Raw genomic sequence first — 16,418 nt, forward strand, 5'->3', positions numbered from 1 at the left:
TATATGACAGAGCTGGGATCTGAACTCAGGCAGTCTAGCTACATGGTCCGGCTCTTGAACGCTGCGCTTCCTTTCAGTCGGGCAGTCAAAATACGTTTAGTGCCATAATCATTGCTCAGCACTATGAGGGAGTCAGGAAACAAAGGGCTCAAGCCTTAACTTGGAAACCACTCTCTAGATGTTAGCTGTTGGCACACATTCTGCTCCCTCAACCTCAGATAAATATTACCCAAGTCACAGTTAGATACTCATCAGAGAGAGATACCTCTTCTCACCCATGAGGATGAAAGTTTTGAATAAAAATCTGCAACCTCTATAACTTGGTTCTCTGTGACAGGGGCAGTGTATTCAGAGTATGTGCTGAGAAGTCTTAGAATAGTATGAAGATTCCTCATGTCCTACAAATATTTTACTCAAGTTTCACTCCACATATAAATTTACATGAAAGTATATACACCTTCATACACTATATGTATAATGTATACATAACTAATGTTACAAATAATTTTTAAATACTATAAGCTAAAATTACAGCTTGAAATACATTTTATCATATACTTTAACACAAAGGAAACTCACAATGCATTCCTTTCTGCTCTTAGATTGTAAACTGTGCATCTCTATATCTAACTGAAGAGTATTCTTAGATAGTAAAGCAAAAATCTTTAAAACCAAAAAATTGTTACCATTTGGGAAGTGATATGATAGTTATGAAGAAAGGCGCTAGTATCAGTCTAGTTGCCATTTCAAGCACAGGTACTTACCACGTGACTTTGGGCAAGTTTCTAAGCTGCCCTGTACTTTAATTTCCTCATGTGTCGAATGGGACAGTACATACCTCACAGAGTTGTAAGAAATAAAGGATGTAAAAAATATACTTAGAAGAGTAACTCAGGCAATAGGTACTCAATAAATGTTAGATACTACAATCTCTACTGCAACTACTTATCCATAAAATCAGTCTTACCTTATTATCCTGTAACCAGAATAAGTTTGAAATTACATTAAATTCTAACATCAGCATGCAACTGAACACATTTGCATTTTTCAAGCCTTTATGTTCATTCAATAGCTGAATTATTTTTATTATTGCAAATTTAAATTAATAAATTTGTACTAATTAAATACTCCAGTTTTCAAATTTGCTCTGTTTAATGTTAGAAAAAAAAATGTGCATTTTTTAGAAATATATTGCATCACAATGAAATATGTGTTTATGTTCTACATTGCCTTATTCCAAGAGGAAAATAATTACCTCTTCCAAATATGTTTCTTTTCACAGTTACCCCTCATTTAAAGCTTGCTTTTTCAACAAAATATGTTGACATCAAATATTAACCCCTTATGTGGTAGAGTGTTTTATTTTGGTGGATGATTCTATTTATCAGCGAAGAACAGTTGTTTAATCTCTCCCGTGTTTCTAAGATTGATTCTTTTTTTGACCATAGGCCTGATTAGAATGTACAAAGATATTTTAAATGAATGACCTGTGTTTGTCTTTCTTTTCTTGCAGTCATTCCCAACACAGCACTGCAACCCGCCAACCTTCAGTGACTCTCCAACGGGCCATCTCCCTGGAAGGGTAAGATAAAGAATAATATAGAGTCTTCTTTTAAACCAAACTATGCACCCTCATCACTTTGAGCATAAATTCCTTTCTTTCCTTCCCCCACCCTCCCTCCCCACTTTGCTCCCATTTTTCCTGTTAGCAAATATCTCTAATGCTTTTGTTATACGCCAATCACTGAGCAAAGTACTACAATAAGTCAAGTGAGAACTCTTGTTTTCCTTCAGAGGGGTCATTACCTATTAAGAGTGACAGAAATATAGCTAGCTACCTGTATATGGTATAAGCATCACACAGGACATACATATGACAGATTAAGGAAGGATCCAGAAAAGATATTTGACTGAGAATGGGTAACAAAGAGGGAAGGGGAAATAAGTCAGGATGGTTTCAGAGAAGACCCAACTCTCAAGCTAAGAACTGAAGCATCTGTGGATATTTGCCTAACAGACATTTATAGGAAGGGCACTCACTGCAGGAGAAAACGCATATGAAAAACCATGAACACCGGTGAGGTTAGGTGGCCAGAGGCCACTGAAGTGATCGAGGTCTGTGGCACAGCATGTGCCAGGCGGAAGGTGGGAGTGGCAATGCTGGCTGGCCCGCTTTACATATAGAGGACTTAGTGCTTTGCATTTCTAAATTCCCACATCAGACAGAAGCTAAAGGGGCTAAGAAAAAGGGGCTAACATTTCCCTCCACTTGCTTTATAATCACGACTGGTTTAATTGAGAACCTTTAACTGGTTACTATATAAAAATGAAATCATTTTATTTTTCCAATATCTGTTACCATCTATGCTTTGTTCAATCCTATTTCCCAGCGACAAGTAGGCTTTCTTAATGGCATTTTTAGTTCAAACCTCTAACTTCATTAGTTCTCTCCATTTTGAAATCCCGTGTTTTAGTCAAACCTCTGCCTCTCTTTCCAACATAATTAAGACTTGGGGGTCCACCAAAGTGCTCTGGAGTTGATAGAGGAGTCATCTGCTCTCTTTCATACCACCCTCTAGACCTTCCTTTCTCTTAGATTACTTCTCTGGTAGTTATGAGGTTCAAAAAATGGAAAAACAATATTTCTTATAAGTATAGCTCATTCACTTTGCTGTACAGTAGAAAGTAACAACAATGTAAAACAACTATACTGCAATAAAAATGTCATTTAATGTATAGCCTTCTGTCTCAAAAATAAAATAAAACTGTCTTGACAGCTAATGGGTACTTCAGCTCTCAGAGCTTTCTGAGATACTACCCTCATTTGGCTCAAATAAAATTTTCCAAGTCTTTTTTAAAATATGAGAAATAGCATTTTCTTACTGTTCTGCTGTGGCTATCTCCTTTCTGCTAGTGATCACCGGTGATGTAGCCTGGATGGGTGGAGAACCAAACATGCACCAATGCAAAGAAAACTGAGCAACCCCACCCCACCCCACCCCCGCCACAAGATGTGGTCCCTTAGGACCTCAGTTACCTTCAGACTCCCTGGAAGCAGCACACTGTAGTCTTCTGGCACAGTCACCACTTTGCCCAAGCAGCGTCAGTCCCTCCTCAAAGCACCTAGTCACTCTTTCCCATCTGTCCTCAGCAGCTGCAAATGCAAGGCTTGCAGACATGAGCAGCACCCATCTTTTCTACCCTTCAGTTGGAACTTACCTTGGGTTAGTCCTTGCCGCCTTTCTCCTTGCCCAACTTTCTCTTCTCCATGTCAGCAAAGTCCATAAGTGGACATAGACTTGGAAGGGAGATGTTGACCTTCCTTCCTGGAAAAACATAAAGTTTAGAGACAATTTTTTATGCGGTGCCCTTTCTTGCCTCTAGCTAACAAAAAAATCCACTGAATCTCCCCAAACCCATAGGAACATGAGTGAAAGGAATGTGACTTCTGTAAGACCAACTGCCCTCCCTTCGAAAAGATACCTCCTTCTTCTCCTAATCCTCTGCCTCTATTTTGGATGGTAAAGAACATCAAACCATTCTACCTCCTCTATTTAAAAAGAAGAAAAAACTGAGATAGGAGGGGTGAGGGGTCACAATGGCGCAATAGGAGCGTGTGGAATTCACCTCTGCACAAGTACGTTGGGAATGGGACAGTTCTCACCGAGCATGTCCTGAACACTCGCAGGGGACCACAGACTCGTAAAAGGATAAGAAACTCCCCATGCAACCAGGAAGGACAAAAGAAAGCAAAGAGGAAAGGGGAAGGGACCTGCACCCCTGTGGGGGAGCTGAAGGAGCGGTTCCTGGGCCTGGGGAACCCACCTTCCTGATGGGGAGATCAGCTGGGACAGAGGGGAGTGCAGCAACCAGGCAGGACAGTCTGTGTCACAGCCCTGCACCTCCCAGCCTGAGATTCGTGTGTGCTGGTGGGGATGGAGGCTGGGTGCTGGAACCTGGGGTTTGGAGTGTGGGCACAGGGAGGGGACTGCGGTCAGCTGCAGAGAGACAGCCTGAAGGGACGAAGGGACGGGCATAAGGGGCTCCACAACTGCCCATGTTTGTGGAAGAAGTCTGGGATGCCATTGCCACCCTCTTTCCCCACGAGCCCGCCCCAACCTCCTTGGCGCTCGGAGGGGCTCCGGCCTGAGCAGGCTGGCGTGCCCCGCCTGTCACCCACTCCTGCAGGCCATGTGAGCACCCCCCAGTCCTGCCTCCGGTCCCAGCCCCACCCCCGTGTGTGCTCCAGGACAACCTCAAGAGCAGACCCTGGTGGAAGGCCAACATGCAGGGTGGAACTGAATGCACAGCTGAGCCCCGGGGCCTGTGCAACTAAGGAGGGAGGGCTGAGCTCTCTCCTCATGGCTGTGGAGACCTAGGATCTATACCCATCCACCTCCCCAGCACCACCCCCGCTGGCTTGGTAAACTCAGCCCCTGCTGAACACCTGAGCTCCCACCACTGAGAGGAGTCTAGCTTTAGCAACTGTGGGCTTTGTGGGCACATACATGTAGAGATTCGGCCAGGCCACAGTCTGAGCTGCCTCCATAGCTCCCAGGGCAGCCCTGCACAGTCACGGCAGTCCTGGGACCTGACTTCAGTGTATCTAAGCTGGTAGCTGGTGAATACAATGCCTGAGAGAAGCCAGTCGCCGCCATTCCTACGGTTAAGGCAGGGCTGGGAGCAGGTCCAGCAGTAGTGTATGAGCCCGCAGAGCAGGTGAAACATGACACCCCAGAGCACATGCACGGGTGAACCACTCTAGAGGAGGAAAGCTCAGCGACTTCTCTCCCAGCGGTTGTGCTCCAATCCCACCTGCCTCACACCGCAAATCAGAAACTCAGCTCAGAAACAGATCTCGGGGTCCCTGCTCCAACACAGAGAGCAGACCCTGTGTCTGACAGGGCAGAGACAACCTCAGAGCAAGGGAAGGCCCCACTCAGTATCCAGTGCAGGTCCAGGTCAGCTCACCATCAGCCATACCTTCTATCAAGATAATAACACCCAGCTTACATGGAGGAAAGAGGTGGCAGACATCCATGTTAAAACAGCCCTACCAGCAAAAATGGCCCAGATAGTAAAGAATCTGCCTGCAACACAGGAGACTCAGGTTTGAGCCCTGAGTCAGGAAGATCCCCTGGAGAAGGAAGTGGCAACCCACTCCAGTATTCTTGCCTGGAGAATCCCATGGACAGAGGAGCCTGGCGGGCTATACAGTCCATGGGGTCTCAAGAGTCAGACACGACTGAGTGACTTAACACTTTGACTTCACCAGCAAAACATATTAAGCCCACACAAGCTACACAGGGATATTCCCACATAAAAATAGCACTCCAAGACAGCCTGAGGGTCAGGCATTGGGAGGAAGAACCCCCAGAGCATTTGGCTTTGACAGCAGGCGGGTCCTGAGTGTAGGTGCACCACAGGGCTGAGAGAAGTAGAGACTCTTGGAGGGCACACACCAGGTTTCACATGTACCGGGACCCAGCACAAGCAATACCTCCATAGGGAATACAAATAAACTCAAAGTGGTTTAAAGACCTAAATGTAAGACCAGATACTGTAAAACTCCTAGAGGACAACGTAGGCAGAACACTGACACAAATCGCAGCAATATCTTTTTTGATTCATCCCCTAGAATAATGAAAATGAAAACAAGAATGAGTTAAAAGCTTTTGCACATCAAAGGGAAACCATCAACAAGACAAAAAGCCCACAGAATGGGAGAAAATATTTGCAAATGACATGACCAACAAGGGATTAATCTCCAAAATATATAAACAGCTCATGCATCTCAATACCAACAAACAACCCCATCAAAAAATGGAGAGAAAAGCTATTAATCAATAGACATTTCTTCAAACAAAATGGACAGAGAGCCAAAACGCCCATGAAAAAATGCTCAACATCACTAATTATTAGAGAAATGCACATCAACACTACAGTGAGGTATCACCTCACACCAGTCAGAATGGCCATCATCAAAAAATCCACCAACAGTAAATCCTGGAAGGAGTATGGAGAAAAGGGAACTCTCCTACACTTTTTGTGGGAAGGTAAATTGATACAACCATTATGGAGAACAGTATGGAGGGTCCTTAAAAAACTAACTATAGAACTACCATATGATCCATGTATGCCCATGGCTGGGCATACAGCCAGAGAAAACCATAATTTGAAAAGACACATGCACCTCAGTATACACTGCAGCACTATTTACAGTAGCCAACAGGTGAATGGGTAAAGAAGATGTGGTCACATAGAACACACACACACACACACACACACACTGGAATATAACTCAGCCATAAAAAAAGAGTGAAATAATGCCATTTGCCGCAAAATGGACAGACCTAGAGATGATCATAATAAGTGAAGTAAGTCAGAGGAATACAAGTATCATATAATATCGCTTATATATGGAATCTAGTAAAAAAGAATACAGATGAACTTATTTACAAAGCAGAAACTGACTCACAGATCTAGAAATCAAACTTATGTTTACCACAAGGGAAACATGGGAGGAAGTAATAAATTAGCAGATTGGGATTAACATGTACATACTGCTGCTGCTGCTGCTGCGAAGTCACTTCAGTTGTGTCCGACTCTGTGCGACCCCATAGACAGCAGCCCAGGAGGCTCCCCCGTCCCTGGGATTCTCCAGGCAAGAACACTGGAGTGGGTTGCCATTTCCTTCTCCAATGCATGAAAAGTGAAAGTGAAGTCGCTCAGTCATGTCTGACTCTTAGCGACCCCATGGACCACAGCCTACCAGGCTCCTCTGTCCGTGGGATTTTCCAGGCAAGAGTACTGGAGTGGGGTGCCATTGCCCTCTCCAACATGTACATACTACTACATATTAAATAGATAACTAATAAGTACCTACTGTATAGCACAGGGAAGTCCACCCAATATTCTGTAATAACCTATATGGGAAGAGAATCTGAAAAAGAATATATACATAACTGTTTCACTTTACACCTAAAACTAACACAACCTTGTAAATTAACTAGACTCCAATAAATTTTTTTTTAAAGAAACAGAGATAGTAGTGGTTCACTAAATAGAAACTTAGCTCTGAAAGAACCAAGTAACTTTTCTCAATAATAAACTACTATATTCATTGTGACATTTGTTCTATTTCTTTAAAAAAAAAAAGACAGAAGTTCTCAATAAATACTTCATAGCATTTGGTTCTATAATAATATACAAGATGGATCCTCACCAGACTCTCAGTGTTTAAATCCAGGCTAAGGAATTTACTAGCTACATGACAGCAAGTTACTTGGTTTCTTTGTGCCTCAGTTTCCTAATATGTAAAACAGAAATACTGATGATATTTCCTTATTGAGTTCTTTTAAGAATTAAAATTATATATATGTTTAATTTTTATATTAGTACTAGCATTATACATGTATTTGCTATCATAGTTGTTGCTGTTATTGTTATACATAATGTAAATCAATAAGGCATGAGAGTTTCTCATCTATATCAAATAAGGCTTTATTAAAAGTCAGTCACTGGTATCTTTGCTATATTCTGGAGAGGCATATTTCTATATACATAATAATCATTTGTGGAAGCAATTCAAACCACTTTTTGAGACTGCCTCATTGCTGAGTTAATATATATATTAAAAGTACCTTGATTACCAAGATTATATTTATATGCTTATTAAACAAGGAAAGAACAAACTAAGCTTTTTCTACTTATCAGCTTCTTCTCAGCTCCAAAAGAATAATTTAGGACCAGAATAAGAAATGCCCTTGCATTACTGGTATATATATCTCTCTTAAAAAGTTAAAGGAAAGGGACTACTTAAACACATGAGAGGAACTAGCCTTTGCAGTCTGTGAGTATTCTCCAGTTGGATATGAGAACATCCGTCAGTCAGAACCTGCAGTGCAATTTCATGCAGGCTTGTGATTGTATCCTCCATCCTACTCTCCTTCTAGAAAGTACCATACTTTAGAAAAACCCTCCCACGAAACTCAGCTGGTTGTCACATCCTCCAGAGAACTATGACTGGTTTTGAATTCTACAGGTTAAACTGGATATGTGGAAAGGACCAAGGAAAGACATCCAGAGTTAACAAAGGGATGGGACAGCATTTTATCAAGCAAACACTGACAGGATTAGGATTCTTTGGTTTGAAGAAGAAAGCTTCATCAGGTGCTTAATGAGATCATATTCAAAATGTGCAATTTATTGGGAGTAAAAGTAGTATAAATCCATTGTATTTCTTCAAGGGAAAAGAAACTAACATTCATTGAGTGCTTATTAGGTACCAGGCTATCTATCCATCCATCCTTCCAGCCATCTACCTATCTTATCTGATTTTATTTCCATAATAGTCTTATGAAACAGGCATCTTTTTTTCTAAAAAAAAAATGATCCTCAGAGACATTAAGTAATTTTCCCAAGTAATTTTCCCAAAAACCCGTGCATGGAATATAGCAAGCCTAGATTTGAAATCTAATTTGGCTTCACTGTACAACTCCATTTCCTATAATGTAGCATGAAAAAGGCTTTATTGAGTTGGAAATCAGTGGTCATGCCATTTATAAGCAACATTCAGACTAAGCTGGACATAGTAAAGAATTTCCTAGGATTAAAAAATGATAAAGAAGTAGAACTGACTCTAATCCTAGAAATCTAAGTAGAATGAATAGCCCATCACCTGGCATGGCACTGGAGGCCAAGTGCAGGCTAAGGTGTTATTTGTGGTAGAGGCGGAAGTGTTGGGGCTAAGCTTACCACTGGCCTCTACCTCACCCTCCTAGTTCCTTAAACAGACCTCCTTCAGCAGCACGCAGGGTGGCTATCGTCCAGACCTCCTTCAGCAGCGTGCAGGGTGGCTATCGTTCCATGGTTTAGTCCTCACACACAGAAGCCTTCCTTCAAGCTATGCTGAACAATGGGATTTCCTGCTAGAGCTGTTTCCAAACCTTTTCTTTCTTTCTTCTTGTTCACAAAAGCTTATTAGCAGCTGCCAAACAGCATTCTTTAGCATTTTGCACTGTTTTCCACTTGAGTGGAATGACCTGTGATAAATGCAATCGCTAAGCCAAAAAATGTGCAGGCCTTACCTTGACGTCATAACAGAGTGATCCCCATTTCTCAAAAAACAGGAAATGGTATCCTCAACTATGTCCCACTGTTTCAACTGGTATAAAGTAGTTTGTTTCTATCTAGTTAATAATGCACTATGGAAAATATTCTGTTCTCTGCAATCATGGAAAAAAACTGACTCTGGAATCAAAGAAGTAGTTTTTGACTCCTGACCTTTCTGCCATCTCCTGTTAATCTTAAACAGGACACATCCCATCTATAAGCATGAACTTCCTATTCAGCCAAGGGGAGAAAAGCATAGGACTCACCACCTTTCTGTAATAAGTACTAGTTGGGGCTTCCCAGGTGGCTAAATGGTTAAGAACCCACCTGCAATGCAGAAGATGTAAATTCATCCCCTGAGTCAAGAAGATCCCCTGGAGAAGCAAATGGCAACCCACTCCGGTATTCTTGCTGGAGAATTCCATGTAAAGAGGAGCCTGGCAGGCTACAGTCCATGGGGTCGCAAAGAGTCAGACACAACTGAGCAACTAAACAACAACAGCAAACTACTAGTTGAATACATGCTTCATCCAAGTGTTCTGAGAAAACAGAACTCATTTTTAAAGCCTGGGTTAGTTTGAAGACCTATGTTGAATGCTTATTATTAAATACATATATATATGTACCTATGTATGTAAAACATTTCTTGATACAAAATACTTGAGACAGAATTAACCTTGCATTGCTGGAATATTTAGAAGGCGACACCTTAGTAATTCTCTCCAAAGCCCAGAACGCTAAAGTTTATGCTATATGTGCCCTGCTGACCATCAAATACATAGATAACGTGGCATAAAGTCATTGGCACTGTACACCTAGTGGGAAAGGTATTTTACATTTTGTGTAGGTCATCGGGCCTTTAGCAGTTTTCCCATTAAGGTGTAATACTGCTGAAAGTAGGTAATCAGCTGAAATTGGAAATTTCATTATTTGAAAACTCTCCTTCCTGATGCCTTCATGAAAAAGCAACTACATAGGATATTTATAAAAATGAATGTACTTTAAAAGGCCATATGTTTATGTATTTTTCACGTAAGTCGCTACTACTTGACATAAGATAAGTGGAAATATATCAGATTCCCCGTTAATTTGATCCATAGAGACCACAGAACTATCTCATTGAGCCTCTTCATAGAGTTACTGCGGTTTCTTAAATTGATATCTGAATCATCTATAGCTATGCCAGACATAACGAGGCAGAATAACATCCCCATTAACAGTATGAGCGCCTGGCTCCGGGTTCAAGTTGACAGACGAAGTCCACATCTTAATCTCCTCTGCCTCCTGAGACCCCATTAAAAAGAAGCTAATGGAATAACAAAAAAGGGCGAGAGGACAGTCCCATAACTATAAAGGAAATGAGAGGGGCCGTCAAAGGCCAGAAGATTTCAGCACACTTCTGCATGACAGAAAGCAGATGGAAGGGGAGAGAGGGGAGAGGCAGAGCGGGTCAGCCCTCCCTTAGATCAGCTCCAGAAGAAGGGCACGTGCTGTGGCTCCAGGGCCCCTCGCCCGTGGCAGTCGGTGTGACTGCCGTCTCCTGGCGATGTGTTTCCAGGGCTGCCTCCCACAGCTCGGCCCTCCATGGTGAAGCTGCCTCGTAGAGAGGAGCCCACAGTGCAGAGAGGAGCTCTGCCTACCAGAGCCCAGGAAACCCGGAGCCTGCAGAATAGTGACAGCAGATGGCACTGAGAGCAGAGCCCGAGAATAGGATGATGCGACAAGATGCCCCCACGCAGCAGGCACGGCCCTGCATGCAGAGCAGCTGCCAGGCAAGCCCGCACCACCACTCAGGAAGTGAACTCTCTGCTCTAAAGAAACTGGAGGAGTCTCCTGAGGAACCGCCCCCACATCAAAGCCCTGCTCTGCGTGCTAGTTGGGGCTTCCCAGATGGCTCAGTGGTAAAGAATCCTTCAGCCAAAGCAGGAGCCGCGGGTTCCATCCCTGGGTCAGGAAGATCCTCTGGAGAAGGTATCAACAGCCTACTCCAGTATTCTTGCCTGGAAAATCCCATGCAGAGAGGAGACTGGCGGGCTGTAGTCCCTGGGTTTGCAGAGTCTGACACAACTGAGTGACTGATGGTGTGTGTGTGTGCGTGCACACCCATACACACACGTGCTAATTAGGGAGCAAGTTTCAGGTTTGCCCCTCTAACCTGAAGTTTTTCAGTAAAAAAGCTTTGCCCTTATGCGCAACGCTCTCCGAAGCCTTTCTACCACTTTGTTCTTAAATGTGGACAGACAGCCACGGGTGACCAAATATTTTAACAAACCTACCAAGGGACAGAAACAGGATTAAAACACACATAACAAAGACCATCCCAGAGATAACTCTGGAACAAAACAGAACTGAATGAAGGTGACTCTTGAACAATGTGAATTCAAACTGTGCAGGTCCATTTATATGTGGATATTTTCAATAATAAATGCTCTAGTATTGTACTACCCACAGGTGGCTGGATTCAAAGATGTGGGGTAAATTCAGATATGGAGGGCTAACCATAAATCACACTCAGATTCACCTCCACCCTTTGTTCATGGGTCAGCTGCTCTAGGATAAGCATATGTTTAGCAATAGGGAGACACCACTAGAATTAAAACTGAAATGGTGAAAAGTGATTGCCTCTGGGAAGCCAGGTAGGTTTCTCAGGAGAAGTAACATAAATTGAGTTTTGAACAATGTATTTGGAACTAGACAGGGGTTAAAAAAGAAAAGCATGTGCAAAAAAAAACCTGGAAGCTTGAATCTCAGAATCAGGAAGTATTTTCCTAGTACTGCAAAGATTTCCTAATCTTCAGCTATTCAAATACTTCCTTTTGTCCAGTAGAGGGCATATACTGTTTTATCTTACCTTAAAAAATCAGTTTAGCAACAATACAGAGAATTTTCTAGAAACTAGCATATTCACATTAATAAAATAGCTGCCCTGAAAAGTGTTGACCACCCTCTATGAATCGAAGGAATCCATATGGAGTGGATGGTCTGTCTGACCCCAACCAAAAAATTTCTCCCAAATCCAGATATCAGTAAGCCCAAGGAGAACCAGTAAGTGGCCTTGCCTATAAACAAACGCATCTAAGGGAACCCATCATCCCGGGTTAGCTGGTCTGTGGTGCTATCGCTGTCGTTCTTGCTCAGTGGAACAGGCCTGTCTCCACAGGGATAACCACGCACCTCTCTTTGGCACAAGAGTGTCCCTCTCCACACTCTTCAGACCACAACAGGCTCTTGAGACCATGCGTTGGTGGGGCCAGGGAGCCTCTGTTTTTCCCACATTAGGCCTGAACAGTTGGCCTTTCCGAGGAACACTCTGAACAGGACCTCAACTGGAATCATTTGCCCTTTTGTTCTCTGGCCAGCTCCTTTTGCCTTAATGGGAGACACTCTTTTACAACTAACATACTTCATTTCCCAAAATAATGCTGATTCACAGTAGTCAGTCTTCTTAGTCTAAGTGCCTAGATATTTACTTCCAAAATATACAGTCCCTGTAGAAAGCAGAAGCGTTTCTGACCTGAGAATCAGGAGACCTGGCTTCTAGGTTCAAGTCAGCCACCTCCAAAGTGATGAGGTTGAGTTGAAGAAACAAAGTCCTAGGTTCTTTCGCACTCTATAACATTGTAGTTTCGTACATTTTAAAGGATATAAAAAAAAAGGATATAAAATTTTGGTTTCTGGGACTTCTCTGTCAGTCCAGTGGTTAAGACTCCACACTCCCAAATGCAGGGAGTGCAGGTTTGATCCCGGTCAGAGAACTAAGATCCCACATGTGACACAGTATAGCCAAGAAAGTTGAAAGTGTGGCTTCTGGACTCGTAGAACTGTTTTCAGATGTGGAAGCTTAGGAGCCAATGGGCTGTAAACAACTGGCCCTCAGGAGAAGCTGGCTTGAGCTATCCCCACCCACTTGCTCGCGGAGCAGCCATCTCTGAGGATTCTCGCGGCACGGACGGGCAGCTTCCGCCAGCGCACTTCTGTACCCTGTCCCTCAACAGCAGTGCTGCGCGGCGCTTCCCAGAGTGACTAAGGGGGCCCGATGTGCTGAGTATACACTGAATATATTGCGAATCTGAAAGAGAAGCTTTATTCAGATTGTATAGTTTTGGGGGTCCGTGGGTAAAAATCTTCATTTACATTTACAGAAATGTAAATGACCTCACCAAAACAGAGGGGCAGGTTGGGTTACTGAAGAGGATTTCTGTATACTTTTAAAATGTATTAAAACAATACATTTATATATGGTTGTTACCCTCTTTATTTTTCCCTGTGCCGACTGAAGAATTTATTTAGGGAGAATACAGGAAAATTAAGGAGACAAAGAGCTAGTTGATGTTTATAAATGCTTGAAAGAAATCAAATCCTACCCCTCCCACCAAAACAAAACTAAACTTCTGATTTATAGTCCAATAAAGACAGACCAGCTTCTTAGGTAAGATTCCAGGCCTTACTTTTGCCACGAGGTAACCTGCATAGAAAGACTGAGAATGCTTATCTTATGGTCCCCTCCTTCTGTCTGGTAAGGGAGAAGGAACTTCAGAGCTTGAATCTCAGAATCAGGGCAGCAGGTGACCCCAGATCATCTCTGTTTCCCCAGTTATCATTATGTGGTTTCATTTCTCCTCTTGTCCCTGCAGTTTCCACCTCTGCTCCTAGTGAAGCTGTCAGCTCATTTTTCTTAGCCCAGTTTCTACTGGCCTATTGCTTCTTTTTGCCATTTCTTTACTCCATATGACATCCTTTCCTAGGCCTTACAATCTTTCTTCCTTACATCTGTAAAGCTGGAAATATAAAAGGTGTCATCACAGCAAACTTTAAGGATTGCCAAAAATTTATCAGTGCTAAAAAAGTGCTGAGGTTACAGAGAACTGGAAAATATTTAAGAGCTACCAATTCATAGGCTTCTGTTTGTAATTCTTTCACAGGACTTGGATTTCTATCGCCATCTGCTGTTGAAATAACAACTGTCATTTTTGGTTTTTTGGTTTTTGATTTTTAATTGTCCAATGGCTTGTATAGGACAGCCAGAAGTTTCCAAATTTTGAATTTCAAGCAAAATATCAAAAGATATTTTAGAAGATGACATTGAGAACCTATACTTATATTTTTCCAGGTAAAGACTTTTATAAACATTAACCGTTTTCATCATTATTCCATTGAGGGAAACCTTCCTTAAAACCAAGAAAAGAGGAAAGATGTAAAAACAGGAGTGTAGGCAACATGAAAGCAGGCAATTCAGAGACATAGACAGTAAAGTTCAAAAAGGATATTTTCTATATTCAAATGCTAAAAATATAGCATGAAGTACTACATATTTAACAGTAGCTGATATGTTGTAGGTGTTTTATGCGAATCTCATTTGGTTCCAGTGATGATTATTGTCCTCATATATGAGAATACTGACCCACTTTATGGATGCGGACACTGGGGCTTAAAGGAGTTAAGGGTGGTGCCTAAGGTCCACAGCCAGGAAGTGGCAGAATTGAGACTGAAACCCACATTTCTAAGTCAATACCTCACTTGCTTCCCTGATAGCTCAGCTGGTAAAGAATCCGCCTGCAATGCAGGAGACCTGGGTTCAATCCCTGGGTCGGCAAGATCCCTCTGAGAAGGGAATGGCAGCCCACTCCAGTATTCTTGCCTGGAGAATTCCATGGACAGAGGAGCCTGGCAGTTACAGTCCATGGCGTCACAGAGAGTTGGACACGACAGCGACACACACACGCCCTCTCCCGCCTCCTCAGAATTCTATGTGTTTTGTTATTACAAATTGGCCAATTTGGAGGCATAAGTAAGACATTGAAATCCAGTGTGGAACTCAACATGATTCCTGGGGTTTTGAACGTTGTTATTTTAGTCATTGTCAGAATCTAGTTACGCAACAAAAGTAGAATGACCACCTACAGTGATTTCACTGAACTTGCAACATGCTGAATTAGAAGAGACAGAGGAATGTTTTTTCTCACTGTTGGCATCTGTTTTACCTTGCAGAAGTAGGGAGAAACCTTGATGTAACAGAGTAGGAGTCTGGCTCTCAAGAGTTTCTGGGCAACCCCGTTCAGTGGCCTTGCACACGGAGGCTGCTCAGTCCAAGCAGCTGGGACTTATCTTAGAAAGATGCCACAGAACCCGCTAGGGAGTTTGGTTTTGGGGTTTGCTATAAATAGTCCTTCTTTTCTGTGTGCCCAGTTCAATGCCAACATGATGACTTACCCCTGCATACATTCCTTGGAAAGCTTTTCATTTTTAAATAAATTGGTTTAATAAAGGACTTAAACTGTGAAGAAACTTCCTCCTCATTATTGTATAATTAAACATATTGGAAACAGTGTGCTGCAGAATAGTCAACTAGAAAATTGCTCCTCTTAATCAATACTCATTATAATTACTGCTGATAATAATATGATCACCCATGACATTGACTGAGATGGCATTGAAAAGCTAATTAATACACTGAATGCAGCAAGGAGGGATAAAGAGAGCATCCAGTTGTTAGACCAGTAAAAAATGAATACAGGAAACATGATTCCACAACAGGATTTAGCTGCCCAAACTGTCAGGAAGCTTTATCAATCACAAACCTAACTGCTGTTCTAGCAGCAGTTTGCTCTTTATATTTGCACCATTATCTCTATGAATACTGTCCTTTTTTTAGCATCTTTCTAGTATTAAGGCTGTGTTTGCTGATTTGAGTCTGTTTATGACCAATCAATAAATTTAATTGGAATTATAATGATGAGCCATGAGATGGAGCCTGCCCTCCGTCTGGTAGGAAGAAGTGGACATGAATCATACAGACGAATGTTAAGTCTACACCTGGGCCAAGTGCGATAAAAATGTGGCCTGTGATGCTCTGAGTGTCTGGAACGGGAGATCTGACCTCCTCAGGAAGGTCAAGGTGGCCTTGGAAGTCTCTGAACGAGGACGTATTAACTGGGCAAAGGGAAGAAAGGGCCATCACCAACAGCTGCACAAACAATGATTACAAATGTGTCTGAGTGTATTTCTGAGATGAGCACAGACTAGAACAACATGAATTCAGTAGAGCTTGCCATTTAGAAATTTATAATAAGGAGGCTGACTCATGGTTGGCTGTCTCCTCCGGAGAGACCACTTGATGGAGATTTCCAGTGCTTATCAGTAATGTGTGATCTCAGCGTAGATGCGGGTCTCTAAATCCCGTCTCTGAGCAGTTGCGCTCTTCCAGTGTGCTCTTGTTTGTCTGTCTGATGTATTTGTTTGCGTGTTTATCTGCTACGTGCCGGAACTCTGAGACCCTTCCTCACTGCTGTTGCAACCACCTGCTG

At 42.5% G+C, this 16,418-nt stretch overlaps 1 protein-coding gene across 10 annotated transcripts in view; it reads left to right on the forward strand.

Moving 5' to 3' along the window:
• Positions 1-16,418, forward strand: part of DLG2 (discs large MAGUK scaffold protein 2) — a 2,361,423-nt gene that overhangs the window by 1,877,876 nt on the left and 467,129 nt on the right. For all 10 annotated transcript variants that reach the window (XM_069564820.1, XM_069564810.1, XM_069564812.1 and 7 more), the window contains one exon: positions 1,514-1,582. In XM_069564820.1, coding sequence (XP_069420921.1) covers positions 1,514-1,582 — 69 coding nt within the window. The remainder of the gene's footprint in view (positions 1-1,513; positions 1,583-16,418) is intronic.

Source organism: Ovis canadensis, chromosome 21, assembly GCF_042477335.2.
Source record: "Ovis canadensis isolate MfBH-ARS-UI-01 breed Bighorn chromosome 21, ARS-UI_OviCan_v2, whole genome shotgun sequence".
NCBI classification, from domain to species: domain Eukaryota; kingdom Metazoa; phylum Chordata; class Mammalia; order Artiodactyla; family Bovidae; genus Ovis; species Ovis canadensis.